The 17,452-nt window shown below is 40.1% G+C and overlaps 1 protein-coding gene across 1 annotated transcript in view; it reads right to left on the reverse strand.

Annotated features, from left to right (window-relative positions):
- The window catches only part of LOC115148555 (follistatin-related protein 4), a 224,332-nt gene that overhangs the window by 187,255 nt on the left and 19,625 nt on the right, over positions 1 to 17,452 (reverse strand). The window contains exon 3 of the mRNA XM_029690540.1: positions 2,856 to 2,889. Within this exon, the coding sequence (XP_029546400.1) occupies positions 2,856 to 2,889 (34 nt within the window). The remainder of the gene's footprint in view (positions 1 to 2,855; positions 2,890 to 17,452) is intronic.

Genomic DNA, 17,452 nt, shown 5'->3' on the forward strand with positions numbered 1-17,452 from the left:
AAAGATGAACTGAGTTCGGTCAGTCGTCATGGTAACTATGAAAGTTAGATGCCAATCGCCATATAAAGTCCACAGAAGAAAAAGCCTGGAAGGAGGAGAGATGAGTAGAAACGATTGGGTTGACAGTTTTATGTGAAGATTAACTGTCGGAGTAGAGGACCTTGTGCATTTCAAGTAAAAAAACAACTGATCGTTTGTATCACAGGACAAATTAGCTAGCAACAGCAAGCTAGCTAAATAGGACAAATTACCCAGTAACTGCAAGCTAGCTAGCTAAATTGCCATAAATGTTTAAAGCTTTTCGACCTGTCTCCAAATTAATATAATTCGTTCAGAGTTTGTTTTGGTATTTCAACCTGCGTGTCATGATCGCGTTTGTTGTGGTGGGACAAAATACATTTGCGCACATGACGCACGCGCCTGGCCGGTTTGGGCACGGTGTTATATTTTGAATGCTTAGCAGGACAGGAAAATGGTTCAATTCAAACACTAATCAAGAGAACATCCCTGCTCATCCCTACTGCCTCTTATCAGGCGGACTCACAAAACACAAATGCTTCGTTTGTAAATGATGTCTGAGTGTTGGAGCATGCCCCTGGCTATCCGTACACTTAAAACAAGAACATTTGGCCATCTGGTTTGCTTAATATAAGGAATTTTAAATTATTTATACTTTTACTTTTGTATATTTTAGCAATGCATTTACTTTTGATACATTTAAAACCAAATACTTTTAGACTTTTACTCAAGTAGTATTTTACTGGGTCTTTCCGTTTTACTTGAGTCATTTTCTATGAAAGTATCTTTACTTTTACTCAAGTATGACATTTGGGTATTTTTTCCACCACTGGGCGTGGATCAGAAAACCATGCATTCTCATGCTGAAACATGAGGTGATGGGGGCGGATGAATAGCACTACAATGTCACGGTATCTCAGTGCATTCAAATTGCCATAGATAAAATGCAATTGTGTTCGTTGTCCGTAGCTTATGCTGCCCATACCATAACCCCACCACCACCATGGGGCACTCTGTTCACAACGCTGACATCAGCAAACCGCTCGCCCACACAACGCCATACACGTGGTCTGCGGTTGTGAGGCCTGTTGGACGTACTGCCAAATTCTCTAAAACGACATTGTAGAGGCTTATGGTAGAGAAATTAACATTAAATTCTCTGGCGACAGCTCTGGTGGACATTCCTGCAGTCAGCATGCCAATTGCGCGCTCCCTCAAAACTTGAGACATCTGTGACATTGTGTTGTGTGACAAAACTGCACATTTTAGAGTGGCCTTTTATTGTCCACAGCACAAGGTGCACCTATGTAATGACCATGCTGTTTAATCAGCTTCTTGATATGCCACACCTGTCAGGTGGATGGATTATCTTGGCAAAGGAGAAATGCTCACTAACAGAGACGTAAACAAATTTGTGCACAAAATTTGAGAGAAATAAGCTTTATGTGCGTACGGAAAATATCTATGATCTTTTATTTCAGCTCATGAAACATGGGACCAACACTTGACATGTTGCATTTATATTTTTGTTTAGTGTATTAAGAGCATGACAATACTGAGACCTAGCATTGCATCTTCCTTATTCCACAGCTTGGAATATCCCAGTCAGTAATAGAACAACACCACCGCCGACGTAGAGCCCTGTAGTACCGACCACATCTCAGCAACGATGTGATTATAGTAGGATACAGTATAAATCATGATGAAAGCGGCCATTTAGGCCTTTTTTGTTGTTGACCTATGCATTCCCCCTGTAAGACCCAGTGATCCAGACAATATACAGGTAACAACTTGGTGTCGTTATACTCCTAATAGCGTGCTCTAAAATACGGAGTATCGCTACGTTCTGAAATACAATTTTACACATGAATTTATTCAACATTAAAACGATTAATATTAATATATAAAAGTACCCTTTTTCTGACATATCGTTTTAAACAATATACTCTACAAGTACATCTCATTTCCAGAGTGGGCTCTCTGCTACTTTTAAAGTTATGATACATTTTATGAGCACCACCAACACAGTGAATGGGAGAAAAAAATTCAAAGGGAACTCCCTCTGCTGGTGATTTACTGAATGTGCAATCCTACAGGAGGGCTGTGATTGGTTAATGACCTATAACGTCTATTCCTATGTGTAAATGTATAATTTCTTTAAAAGTAGCAGAGAGCCTACTCTTAAAATGGTATGTGTTTGAAGAGTATATCAACAACAACAAAATCTAATCACAAAGGGTACTTTTGAGATAGTAATAATTATATTTTTAATGTTGGATACATTCATGTGAATTTTCTTTCTTCAGAATATAGACATACTCTATATTTTAGAGCACACCATAATGAGTACAATGACAGATGTTGTCTGTACTATGTACGGTTCACAGATCATAGGGTCTTACAGGAGGCATGTACTGTGTAGGTCCAGAAAGCACCTGAATGGCCACTTTCATCAGGATGTCCCCCCCCCTCCTCCCCCCCCCTCCCCCCAAAAAATGGTGATACAAATGTAAAAAGCATGTTAAACATTCTTCCTCCCAATGAAGTTATGTAAATTGCCAGAACAATCTGCGATACCAAAAACATTTTCGGCCCACGCTGGCGTGGAATCGCCCAAATGTGATTTTAAATGATCATCTTTAACACAATAGATGTGTCAGTAGTGTAGAAGTAGGTTTGATACTACCTAAAACCTTGAGTTCTTTCACCCGAAGAGGACTTCTATAGAATGTACTATCAATGCTGTTCACATAACCTGCACCAACATAAAAGGTTTATGCCATCGATAAACATACTGCATTTAAGTGGTGCAGTTTGGTTGATTACGGGGTACTTACATGGATCGGCAACTCCGCCAGCTTCTCCACTCTTCTGCAAAGAGAGAGAGCACAACAAAACGTGTTACTATGAGCCTCAGACAAAACCCTGGTGTGCTTCTCAGCAAAAATATTGTGCCACATGTAATGTGTGTTTTCCTCTCTGAGAAAAGACCAGTCGAAATTGAGAAAGGTTTCACACTGTTTCTGAGGTAAATTCATTCATCCTCCTGCAAGATGACAGGTGTCATCCCAGTTTGCCTGGATATCTGTCAGGATGATGTAGAGCTCAAGAAGCAACATGCCTGTGAAGTTCATATTTATCCGCAGTGCAAGTAACAAAGACCACTTTGGGCTTCTCAGAGCAGCTGTTGGGATTATGTACATTCCCCACTGCCAGGCAAAGATATCTGCATAATTAAAGTGCCAAACACAATAAGAGTCGGGGAATTTAAATAGATGGAAATCACTCTGAAGGGTCACAGTAAGGAAGCCTAAACGAATCATTGCAGGCTGAGTGGTTTAAAACAATAGAGAACTGAAAGTAAAGCATGACACTGTGATCTTCTACTGTACCATCATAAAGTCAGTAGCTTTATTTAGATAACATTACAAAAAGCTACAACAACCTGTGCATACTGTAATCAGTGAGTAATAGTACTGTAATGTCAAGTACTATTTAGGTATTTTATAAATGATGTCTTACTGCGTTTGACATGGTCATGCTGTTTTTAGCATCTGTGTAGAAATAGCAGGTCTCTGTTGCCAGTGCACAATACATTTGACCTCTGTTTTTGGAAACCATGTCATACAGTATGCAGCTTATGTATAGTAAGTAGGCAAACAGCATGGACTCACTGTATGTCCACACACAGCCCATGAAACCAAAACAAAGTCTCCTCTTACATCTTTGCATGCCAGCTGTTGTCCACCATCTTTGACGTGATGCGTCCCTCACTCTAAATCTGGCTTGTAATGAGCTTGACAGATAAAGCATATGTGTCTGATAGCCTTCTTGGCAGCTGAAGCAGAGAGCCCTTGGTCCTTGGAGACTCTGTGAAGAGACACCGCTGCCTTTCAACAGAATGTGCTTCCGTGTGATTAGAGACTTGGGCCAAGTCAAACCCTCCTCTCATGCCATCTGCCTGTCTTAATTGCAGACGTGAATCCTCATCATCGCAGAGTAAAGCGTTTGCACTGATCAAGGGTTTTCCATAATTTCAAGAGGGTCCTGTTTATTCAGTTGATTAGAGACTGTCACTGGTTTCAGAACCACTGAGGAAACTCTGTCCGCTCTTAGAGAGACACAGATATATGCTCTAGGTCTAGACTCAATCAGCTAGCCAATATCTGTGTATTTTCTGCCGTTTAGCTTCCATTTAATCTCCCTAGCTAGATTTAATTGAACATCACACAGCACCCATGCAAACATTTCTTTGGGGAGAGGCACAATTGTAACAGCAGGGCAATTCAGCCCAAGCTGTATCCTTATGGATGCTGGTATATATGCTCTCGTATGCCTCTGTTCCTCTCCTATAAGGTTGCTGTGCAGCCAATCTCATTCATAGGTCCATATGCTTATCCACTCTCTTTAATTTAAGCCAACAGTGTGATTTAGCTACCTGTGCCAGATCAGCTCGCTAGACAGCACACACACGACAGCAGACAGATGGCCGGCAACAATTAGACTCTGATAAGGAAGAGCAGACTGTGCAATATAAACCTTAGTTGAATACCTGCAATTTCTGAAGATAAAATTGAAAATAACCTTTCAATTGCCAAGGGTATACATTTCCTTCAGAAAGTATTCATACCCCTTGACTTATTGTTGTGTAACAGCCTGAATTCAAAACCCCATAATGACAAAGTGAAAACATGTACTTAGAAAAGTTAGCAAATATATTGAAAAATAAATACAAAAAAATATAATTTACATAAGTATTCACACCCTATTGGCGGCGATTAGAGCTTTGAGTCGTCTTGGGAATGTTTGTATCAGCTTTTCACACCTGGATTTGGGGATTTTCTCCCATTCTTCCTTGCATATTTTCTCAAGCGCTGTTAAATTAGATGGGAAGCTGCAGTGAACAGCAATCTTCAAGTCTGGGCTTTGGCTGGGCCACTCAAGGACTTTTACATTCTTGTTCTGAAGCCATTCCAGCGTTGCTTTGGTTGTATGCTTGGGGTCATTGTCCTGTTGGAACGTAAATCTTCCCCCAGTCTAAGGTCATTTGCACTCTGAAGCAAGTTTTCTTCAAGGATTTGCCTGTATTTGGCTCCATTCACTGTTCCCTCCATCCTTTACTAGTCTCCCAGCCCCTGCCTGTGAAAAACATACCCATAGCATGATGCTGCCACCACCATGCTTTACGGTAGGGATGTTGTTAGATGGGTGATGAGCTGTGCCTGGTTTTCTCCAGATATAGCGCTTTGCATTCAGGCCAAAGAGTTTAATTTTTTTCTCATCAGACAATAAAATCTTTTGCCTTATGCTCTCAAGTCTTTCAAGTGCCTTTTTGCAAACTGTACCTTTTTCTCAGGAGTCGCTTCCATCTGGCCACTCTCCCATGAAGCCCAGATTGGTGCTGTAGAGACTGTTGTCCTTCTGGCAGGTTATGCCATCTCAGCCAAGGAACTCTGTAGTTGTGTCAGAGTGGTCGGACGGGCATCTCTAGGCAGAGTCCGGGTACTTCCATATTTTTTCCATTTCCCAATGATGGAGACCACTGTAATCTTAGAAACTTTCAACACTCTACAGATTGTTTTATACCCTTCCCCAGATATACAGTACCAGTCAAAAGTGTGGACACACCTACTAGTTCAAGGGTTTTTCTTTATTTTACTATGTTCTACATTGTTGAATAATAGTGAAGACTTCAAAACGATGAAATAACACATGGAATCATGTACTAACCAACAAAGTGTTAAACAAATCCAAATATATTTTATATTTGAGATTCTTCAAAGAAGCCACCCTTTGCATTGATGACAGCTTTGCACACTCTTAAAGTGGTTCCTCCTTTAAAAGTTGTGTCATACTGCGGCACACCTTGCGTGCTGCTGCAGCATTCTGTGGCACGTCATTTAATTCACAGCCGTTTTTTCTGTTAATTCAAGTTACTGCTAGTTTGACCACCAGAGGGCATCTTTGCGAAACATGTACCAGTCATTCCGTACTGGCATTACCAGAGAATTTAAAACCTGTTTTGTAATAACATAGTATATGGGATTGATTTGAAGAAATTTGGCTTAATTAATTGTATTAATATTATGGTGTTTCTATTCAGAGAAAAACGAAAAACGAAACCCTCAGGGGTTACGTTAGGACGGAATGGAAAATATGGCGCTGTACAACATGACCGTTGGGAGTAGGCTACAGGATTGGAGGATTCTAAATTGTTAGCCTTCATTAGACAACTTTGTACCAATATTTCTGTAAATCAGTGATATTTATTCCCATAGTAATTCGTTATGGATCCATAACGAAATCAACATTTGCATTTTGAAAGAGTATTTTTTTTATCATTATTTTATTAACAAAATGTGTTTATTTGTTTATTAGACTACTGTGCAGTCTACAATACATACTGTAGTAAACATGGGAAAGTGCCTAATCCCTTATATAAGGGAGAGCAGGCCATGTCTGTACTACAGAATGCAGGGCACGTGGGAGACCGGGTTTCAAATCCCCGTTGGGGAGGAAGGAGTAGGCTGTCCATGTAAATAGGAATTTGTTCTTAACTGATTCCATACATGTTATTTCATAGTTGTGATGTCTTCACTATTATTCTACAATGTGGAAAATAGTAAAAATAGAGAAAAACCCTGGAATGAGTAGGTGTGTCCAAACTTTTGACTGGTACTTGCTGGAACGGAAAATGGCGGTCGGCAGTAGAGTACTGGGTTATTACGAGGAAGGAGTAGGCTGTCCTTGTAAATAAAAATTTGTTCATAACTGACTTCAGATAAAGGTTACACTAAGAGCATAACATCACTGCACCCTAATTTTCTAATTCTTGTCTAACCAATACCCAAATGGAGATTAAGTAAAATATAAACATCCGTATTTGAATGTCCTTTTTTCTCGTTATTTTATTTTATTAATGAAAGCATGAAGATGAAATACTGTACTGCTGTTTTGAGTTAGAAATGTAACACTTTAGAGTACTTAAGCATCGAATACATTGCAAGTTGAGGGATTTTCACAGCAGTTGCCGGGTTATAAAAAGTCTATTGTCCTGCTAATAGAAAACATTTGCATGATGGTCTACACCTGCTACAGTTGTGAGGTCTTCACTATTATTCTACAATGTACAAATAGTAGAATATTTAACAGTATATCATTTTTAACAGTATATCTAAAAAAATAAAAAATTCAATGATGTGACTCTCCGCCAATAATTACATTTAGAGGATTGGAGGACTCTATATTAATATCTAAGGGGCATTTTCCGTTAGGATCTGTGAGAATATCTAAGGGGCTTTTATATAATTCTAAATTAATTAATAATAATCGCTTTGTTTAAAAAGTAATGATAGTTTGGAGATTTTGTTTCCGTTTAACCTAGAGTGAGCGAGAAAAAGGCAATTCTTGAACATGGGGTGAGACATTCTCACTAATTTGTAAATAAAGCCAGTTAATAATTTAGAATGATTTATTTCTGGAGAAACCTAACTTGATTATTTAGCAGACATCACTTGCTTATATTCAGTCAACACATATCTTAAGAATATCATGGAAAATTTGAACATTTTCTTTTCTCCATGCTTGTCTCAGAGCAGCGCGAAGCGGTGCTGAAATAGACATCCACAGCGGGAAGTCTATGTTTTCTGTGCCCACTCATGGTATCTCTCTTCGGTTACACATCCTTGGAATAGCAGAACAGCATAATGGTCCGGGCGGCCCCTGCTGTGCCTGGTGAGCAGTTGGTCAAGTTCTGTTGTCAGCAGAGGAACGGAAATGTCAGGGGGAACCGAAAACCTGATGAACCCACCACATACTGTATGTTGACTCTACCTGTCGGAGGTGGAGATCCAGAGCTCACAGGTGTGCCTGGCATGGATTGTGACTCCATCTCGTTCCTTGCCTTTTCAAAGCGTGAGTGAGTCAATGACTATTCAAGCCATTGACTAACTGATGAATGAAGATGATGCGGGATCGGCAAAGGCAACCTGTAATCTGCGGGCATCACGGCTTGGTAAGAAATGTTATATATAAATATACAGTTGCAGTCGGAAGTTTACATACACCTTAGCCAAATATATTTAAACTCAGTTTTTCACAATTCCTGACATGTAATCCTAGTAAAAATTCCCTGTTTTAGGTCAGTTAGGATCACCACTTTGTTTTAAGAATGTGAAATATCAGAATAATAGTAGAGAGAATGATTTATTTCAGCTTTTATTTCTTTCATCACATTCCCAGATGTTCAGAAGTTTACATACACTCAATTAGTATTTGGTAGCATTGCCTTTAAATTGTATAACTTAGGTCAAACGTTTCGGTTAGCCTTCTACAAGCTTCCCACAATAAGTTGGGTTCACCCAATTGTGAACTTTTGGCCCATTCCTCCTGACAGAGCTGGTGTAACCGAGTCAGGTTTGTAGGCCTCCTTGCTCGGACACGCTTTTTCAGTTCTGCCCACAAATGTCCTACAGGATTGAGGTCAGGGCTTTGTGATGGCCACTCCAATACCTTGACTTTGTTGTCCTTAAGCCATTTTGCCACAACCTTATAGTATGCTGGTGTCATTGTCCATTTGGAAGACCCATTTGCGACCAAGCTTTAACTTCCTGACTGATGTCTTGAGATGTTGCTTCAATATATCCACATAATTTTCCTCCCTCATGATGCCATCTATTTTGTGAAGCACACCAGTCCCTCATGCAGCAAGCACCCCCACAACATGATGTTGCCATCCCCGTGCTTCACGGTTGGGATGGTGTTTTTCGGCTTGCAAGCCTCCCCCTTTTTCCTCCAAACATAATGATGGTCATTATGGCCAAACAGTTCTATTTTTGTTTCATCAGACCAGAGGAAATTTCTCCAAAATGTAAGAACATTGTCAAAATGTGCAGTTGCAAACCGTAGTCTGTCTTTTTTATGGCGGTTTGGAGCAATGGCTTCTTCCTTGCTGTGTGGCTTTTCAGGTTATGTCGATATAGGACTCGTTTTACTGTGGATATAGATAATTTTGGACCTGTTTCCTCCAGCATCTTCACAAGGTCCTATGCTGTTGTTCAGGGATTGATTTTCACTTTTCGCACCAAAGTACGTTCATCTCTAGGAGACAGAACGCGTCTCCTTCCTGAGCGGTATGATGGCTGCGTGGTCCCATGGTGTTTATACTTGGGTACTATTGTTTGTACAGATGAACGTTGTACCTTCAGGTGTTTGGAAATTGCTCCCAAGGATGAACAGACTTGTGGAGGTCTACAATTTTTTTCTGAAGTCTTGGCTGATTTCTTTTGATTTTCCCATGATGTCAAGCAAAGAGGCACGGAGTTTAAAGATAGGCCTTGAAATACATCCACAGGTACACCTTCAATTGACTCAAATTATGAAGCTTCTAAAGCCATGACATCATTTTCTGGAATTTTCCAAGCGGTTTAAAGGCACAGTCAACTTAGTGTATGTAAACTTCTGACCCACTGGAATTGTGATAGAGTGAATTATAGGTTAAATAATCTGTCTGTAAACAATTGTTGGAAAAATTACTTGTGTCACGCACAAAGTAGATGTCCTAACCGACTTGCCAAAACCATAGAGATGTCAAGACATTTGTGGAGTGTTTGAAAAACAAGTTTTAATGACTCCAACCTAAATGTATGTAAACTTCCGACTTCAACTGTATATACATATATTTATATATTTTTTTAAATCTCAGAACATTAACCATGTGTGATCGCTTATTTTCTACTGTTCTGTAGTTTCGACCCAATGATTCGTCTGACAAACAAAGAACTTTGCGTCATGCCAGCCCAGGCATGGATCAAGCTGGCGAGACATTCAATAACATCATCTTCACAGACGAATCAACCGTGGCCCTTGAGCAATCTGCTCAAAATTGCTACGGAAAAAAAGGAAAAAGATCAAGAAGATTAACGAAAGCATAAAGATGTTGATGAATAAATGCTGTTTTGAGTTAGAAATGTAACACTTTAGAGTACTCAAGCATTGAATACATTGCAAAAAAAGTATATAAATTGTATATTGTCCAGCTAATAGGAATCATTTGCATGATGGGCTACATTCTTTATTGTAACCACAGTGTCACACATAATTTGTATCTACCTTTCCAATTACTTTTAGAGTTTGGGAATTACAAATGTGCGCTTTCTTTTTAGTTACATTGTTTAAGTTCGAACGTGCAGACTTTTTTCTTTAAATGATTGTTTTATGTAGGATGCTACATTTTTGACCAGTTGCAATTGTAAGTAAGTTATTTTATATAGGTCTAGGCTCCGAAGAAATAGACTCCAGCTAAGCCCTCTTGTTGTTTGTAAAGTCAAATTCAAAATTCAAAAGGCACTCGCACATCTGAGCCATCTTTTTTGCAGGTGCATGGCAACAGCCGGATAAGATGAGGAAAAAGAAAAGGGGACCTGCACACTACTCTTGATCGTATCACGTATCATCTTTAATAAGCTTTACGTGTCGGCCTCACGGCCTTCGTCAGAGCTTTTGTGAGTTTAAAAAAAATTAACACCCTTATGTAGACCACACCCACATTCGTTCCATGCATCGAAAGGGGTTGGAGGCGAAGGAGAAACCTTGTGCGCATATCCGCTGCTTTTTCTAGATAGTCCTGAAAATGATTTGTTGCAAGTTGGGGAGGGGAGGGGAGGGGAGGGGGAGAGGTTCACACCTAGCTCAAGTTGGGGAGGACAATTATTTTGTAAAGGTTGAATTGTCTATTATTCAGCTAATAGCCCACCCTGCTATGCTTGTGAACAACTAATAATAATAGTTTTTCTCCTTTCCACGTTAAAGATTCCAATTGATAAGTGTTTTTAGCCACAATTGGCCCCAACCCCAATTAATACATTTGGGCACAGTCGATAGCGTGCTGGACTTCAGGCTAGAATGTTGGTTCGAAACCTGCTCCCTGCTTGCTATAATGAATGAGTTTGATACACCTGGTATTGGATATGGTTTATAAAAAAACAAGCTAAATAGCGATTTTCGTAAATTAACTTTATGACAAAAAAATATGCACAATTAACTAACATATTCCTCTCAGTTGTAATTTTTTTTGCTTGACTCGTTATGACGTTATGACGACATACATTTGCTTCCCTGTGATGTTTTGTCAGCCATCTTTGCTGAAGTCACCAGGGACGGGTGGCCAGCGTCAAATTCGTCATTGGAACTACTTGATATGATTGGTCATATAAAAACCTTGGGACCCAAATGCATAATGAGTGCTCTAACTCCCCCTTGTGGTGGTCTGGAGCAATCAAGCCGTGACGCTAGGTACCTCTAAGTCCCGCGGGTGTAAGCTCGCAACTTTTAAAGGAGGAACCACTGTAAGTGAGTCCAAACTTTTGACTGCTACTGTATACAAATGAGATGTCTGTATTTAATTTCCAATAAATGTGCAAACATTTCTAAAAACATGTTTTCACTTTGTCATTACGGGGTATTGTGTGTAGACGAATGAGAGATAAATATATTTAAGCAATTGTGAACTCAGGCTGTAAGACAACAAAATGTGGAATAATGAATTGGGTATGAATACTTTCCGAAGGCACTGTATCAGATTCAATTCACACAAGGCTATCACACAAAGCTAAGTATGTGTCTGGTGTGTTAATGAGAAAGCTGTTCAGAAATGGTAAAAATCAAGTAGCACTATATTCATAGACCTATCTAATTGTGTTGTGTGCCCATCAGTTGATACAGGAAATAAGCAAAAATATACCATCCAATCTGACCATGTTAATGACCACAATGGGGGCGGCAGGTAGCCTGGAGAGTAGGAGCATTGGGCCAGTAACCGAAAGGTTGCTGGATCGAATCCCAGAGCTGACCACATCAAAAAATCTGTTGTTCTGCCACTGAGCAAGGCAGTTAACCCACTGTTCCCCCGGGTGCTGAAGACGTGGATGTCGATTAAGGCAGCCCTCCGCACCTCTCTAATTCAGATGGGTTGGGTTAAATGCGGAAGACAATGTTCAGTTGAATGCATTCAGTTGTACAACTGACTAGGTATTTCCCTAACCCAAAGGAAGTCCTTACTATGACAAATACTAAAGTAACAAGCTTTCTGGCAGCAGAAAATTCTGGAAAATCTCAACTGACAAATTACTTTCCCCTGAATTCTAAGTTCCCCCCCTGCATTCCATTTGTGTCATTAGTGGGAGAGTTGGGCATCGTTGCTGCATGCTTTCCCTGATATTTACAGGCATGATTTGTCCTCTAAGTGTTCCTATTAATTGTAATTACAGTGCCATACTTCCTGAAGATGGAGGGAGACAAAAGAGTTCCACTGAGTTTTTAAGAGCTTCTTACATGCCCAGATTTTTCCCTAATTAAAGTGCTAATCGCTTGCCTATGGGAGGGCAAGACAGGTCAGGCTAAGAGAGGATGCAGGCTCACTGCTAATATGGAGCCCCGTGCCCAGGCCACTCCACTCATGGAGTGGACAACTTTCTCCCAGACTGCCGCCGACGTGCCCATGTCATTGCCCAGTTATTTCACTGATCTTAGAGCAGAAAGCGGTTTTCTGCAGTTTTTGGTTTGGGTATTTGTTTCAAGTGTATGTGGCGTTTCCAGCTTGTATGGCGCCCTGGGCAAACCCCCCCTTCAGCACCCGCGCCCGCCCGCACCCGGGGGCGCCCCGTGCCACCACCGGTAAGATGCCCATGTCGCCCGTACCTAAATCCGCTACTGATTTGTATTAGTCTATAAATACATCTCTTTGCCAAAACTCCCATGTCTTATTCGACTAATATTTTTGAAAGTGTAAGAATAATAATTCAGCCATAGTTGTTCTGAAATGTTTATTGCTTGACAACATTTTACTCCCTCCTCTATGTTTAATATAACACACATACATTCGTTATTCATTTCGGTTGCCTAACCTGATGTGTACAACAGAAGTATTTGACTCTAGCCACAAAATTAAGGAAATTAGAAGGGGGGATTCTGGCACGGGGGAGATTTTCGGCACAACACCTGAGCAGAGCCTGCCTGTCTGCCTACACTCATCGCGAACAGAATCCTCGCTGCTCTGCGCACCCAGTGCTGCTAATATTCTGCTTATCATAGTAGCCTATACACATTATGAGCAATGTTCCCTCTAAACTGCGCGCAGCTCCCCGGGACTACCGCAGATGAAAATATAAGCATGAGCAGAGAAGCACAAGATTGAGTTTTCCCTTTACTGGGAACTCTATCAACGTTTCCCTTTACTGTGGGAATTGTGATCGAAGCAACGTAATATTAGCCACTTTCAATGCAACATACCGAAACAAAACTAACTATGAAAGAGATTTTGCTGTAGGCAGAACGCATCAGAGTAGGACACGATTTCATTGACAATAGGCCCGTACTCTACACAGACCAGTGTGCCATAACCAATCTGAGCCGCAGCAGGCCTACATGCAAATGGGTAGTCTTGTTTTACAACACGAGCGGTCAAGACTGCATGTGCTTGTTTTGAGATCAAATCGAGAGCGACATGTAGCAACGTGTGTACATTTGTTCATATCCTTTGCTAGTTATTGAGATCTTAGCCCAGTTATCAATCATTTGTAGTCAGCAATAGGAGAGTGATTGCTTCCTACAAGAGCACAAAACGTGTGCATTTCTAGGCTGCATTCCAAACACTTAAATGACAAACCCTCTCACTTGCACGGCAACGGGCAAAGTGAAGAATGAATGCATTTTAAAATGGGCCGCTACTTTACTTTACTATTTATATTTTGACAACTTTTACTTTTCCTTCACTACATTCCTTCAAGAAAATATTGTACTTTTTACTCCATACATTTTCCTTGACACACAAAGGAACTTGTTACATTTTGAGTGCATAGCAGGACAGGACAATAGTCCAATTGATGCACTTATCAACCGAACATCCCTGGTCATCCTTACTGACTCTGATCTGGCGGACTCACACATGCTTTGTTTGTAAATGATGACTGAATGTTGGAGTGTTCCCCTGGCAATCCGTAAATAAAAAAATAACAAATAAAATAGTGCTGTCTGGTTTGCTAAATATAAGGAATTTGATATGATTTATACTTTTACTCTTACTTTTGATACTTAAGTACATTTTAGCAATTACATTTTCTTTTGATACTTAAGTATATTTTAAACCAAATATTTTCTTTTACCTTTACTCAAGTAGAATTTTACTGGGTGATTTTGACTTTTAATTTAGTCATTTTCTATTAAGATATCTTTACTTTTACTCAAGTATGACAGTTGGGTACTATTTCCACCACTGCATAATTTGTCTGATTCTCTGTAATAATGGTATGGGAATAATTATGCATTTTATTTTGCAAAGCGAATTCTAGCCTTCGTGTTTACAGTAAATGCCAGCCGGAAGTTGCACAGAACTTTCACTATGTTCAAGTTTGCGCTCAGCAGACCTGAAATTTGCTCATTGATTAAAAAAAAGGGAGCATTGGTCACGAGAAGGCGAGTCCGAGTCACCAATGGTTGAGTCCAAGTTGAGTCACAAGTCCTTGACTCGAGTACAACATGGCTATGGGTTTAAAAAGTCATTGGGGGCCATACTTGCAAACATTAGAAAAAGTTAAAGTTTTAGTTTAAAGTTTAAGCATCAGCCAATTAAAATCGTTGACAATGTTGCACGTGATCAATAGCTACATATTAGCTGCCCCCATTATATAACCTGGCACATTCAGACCTATGCTAACCTAACCAGGTGGCCGTAATTATTTCCTGTAACAAATTCCACATCAGCCAATCAAATATCTTCAACGTTTTATCTTCCAACCAATGGCATTTCGTAAAATAGGTCAACTTGGCCACCAGAGGTATATATTTAAACCTCCTGTTTCAAGGTTTAATTTTGTTCCCCTTCACTTGGTCTGTCTCAAGTGCAGAGTGACAATATCGCATCCTTGACTAGGCTACTTACCAACGTTACCTTAGACAAAATTCATCAGGTTTGTTTTCGCATATATGACTAAATCCCACGTTTTTGCTTATCCATTTCACATACAGTACCAGTCAGAAGTTTGGACATACCAACTCATTCAAGGGTGTTTCTTTATTTGTACTATTATCTACATAGTAGAATAATAGTGAAGATATCAAAATATTTTAGATTCTTCAAAGTAGCCACCCTTTGCCTTGATGACAGCTTTGCACAATCTTGGCATTCTCTCAACCAGCTTCACCTGTAATGCTTTTCCAACTGTCTTGAAGGAGTTCCCACATATGCTGAGCACTTGTTGGCTGCTTTTCCTTCACTCTGTGGTCCAACTCATCCCAAACTATCTCACTTGGGTTGAGGTGGGATGATTGTGGAGACCAGGTCATCTGATGCAGCACTCCATCACTCTCCTTCTTGGTAAAATAGCCCTTGCACAGCCTGGAGGTGTGTTTTGGGTCATTGTCCTGTTGAAAACAAATTATAGTCCCACTAAGCGCAAACCAGATGGGCTGGCATATCGCTGCAGAATGCTGTGGTAGCCTTGCTGGTTAAGTGTGCTTTGAATTCTAAATAAATCACAGACAGTGTCACCAGCAAAGCAACCCCACACCACCTCCTCCATGCTTTATGTTGGGAACCACACGTGCGGAGATCATCCGTTCACTTACTCTGCGTCTCACAAAGACACAACGGTTGCAACCAAAAATGAATCAGACCAAAGGACAGATTTCCACCGGTCAAATGTCCATTGCTTATGTTTCTTGGCCCCAGCAAGTCTCTTCTTATTATTGGTGTCCTTTAGTAGTGGTTTCTTTGCAGCAATTCGACCATGAAGGACGGGTTCACGCAGTCTCCTCTGAACAGTTGATGTTGAAATGTGTCTGTTACTTGAACTCTGTGAAGCATTTATTTGGGGTGCAATTTCTGAGGCTGGTAACTCTAATGATCTTATCCTCTGCAGCAGAGGTAACTCTGGGTCTTCCTTTCCTGTGGCAGTCCTCATGAGAGCCAGTTTCATCATAGCGCTTGATGGTTTTTGCGACTGCACTTGAATAAACTTTAAAAGTTCTTGAAATGTTCCGGATGTCTTAAAGTAATGATGGACTGTTGTTTCTCTTTGCTTATTTGAGCTGTTCTTGACATAATATGGACTTGATCTTTTACCAAATAGGGTTATCTTCTGTATACTACCCCTACCTTGTCACAACACAACTGATTGGCTCAAACGCATTAAGAAGGAAAGAAATTCCACAATGAACCTTTAACAAGGCACACCTGTTAATTGAAATGCATTCCAGGTGACTACCTCATGAAGCTGGTTGAGAGAATGCCAAGAGTGTGCAAAGCTGTCATCAAGGCAAAGGGTGGCTACTTTGATGAATCTCAAATCTAAAATATATTTTGATTTAACACTTTGTTGTTAACTACATGATTCTACATGTGTTATTTCATAGTTTTGATGTCTTCAATATTATTCTACAATGTATAAAATAGCAAAAATAAAGAAAACCCCTTGAATGAGTAGGTGTGTCCAAACTTTTGACATGTACTGAACATCCATGTGCTTTTACCGACAAAAGGTAAAGCAGATCTATACAACATTGATCTATACAACAATGTTGTGGACTTGTGAAATAGCTGTCATGTACTTTTATCATCATTACTTTCCTGGTGGCACACACCGCTAAAGTGGTTGACTCGAAAACAATTGTGCTCATTAACCATGGGTTCGAGGCCCCTTCACTTCAAGCATATTTGTTAAGGAAAACAATGTTAACTGCTGGTCGACGCATGTGACAAAGTGGATGATTATAATAATGCATGTATAACATTGTACCCTACACGTAGAAATGTAGCCTGCACGTCTATGTAATATAGCCTACAGTAGCGACGATTATTTATGTAAACAGCGCCAATAGTCTATGTGTCGGTCTGCAAGAAGGACTCCCAACAAGAATCTCCTCATTAAATGTATTCGCAATCTTCATTGACAAGGTTTTCGCTGCACTTCTCTTCACAATATATGTAATTCCACATTTCAAAGATTTCTTTTTTTTAGCTCAGCTGGGATTTGAACTTTCCGCAGACGGCAAAAATCACCAGAAGCCAGGCTCGCAATACTGTGTGCTAATCATCCAATTTAACATTAATGTGTGCTTTAGTAACTTTGATTAGCAGATGGTGCTGTTTGACTGATGTTAAGGACGCTCTCATGGAAAAGTGTTCTATCAGTCTAAGTACGTCAACGGTTTTAATTGGCTGATACGGAATTTGAAACGGGCATAATCACGGCCACCTGGTGAGGATAGCATAGTGGGCCAAGTTAGGTAATTGGAATAGCTAACATGTAGTCTTTGATCACGTGCAACCATGTCAACATATTTTATTGGCTGATGCTTAAACTTAATGACATGCTCCAAAACTTTGGTGACCACTAAACATTTTTTAAACCTCCCGCTTTGGACTGGATGTGTCAATGTA

The sequence above is a fragment of the Salmo trutta genome, chromosome 15, assembly GCF_901001165.1.
Source record: "Salmo trutta chromosome 15, fSalTru1.1, whole genome shotgun sequence".
In the NCBI taxonomy this organism is placed as follows: Eukaryota; Metazoa; Chordata; class Actinopteri; order Salmoniformes; family Salmonidae; genus Salmo; species Salmo trutta.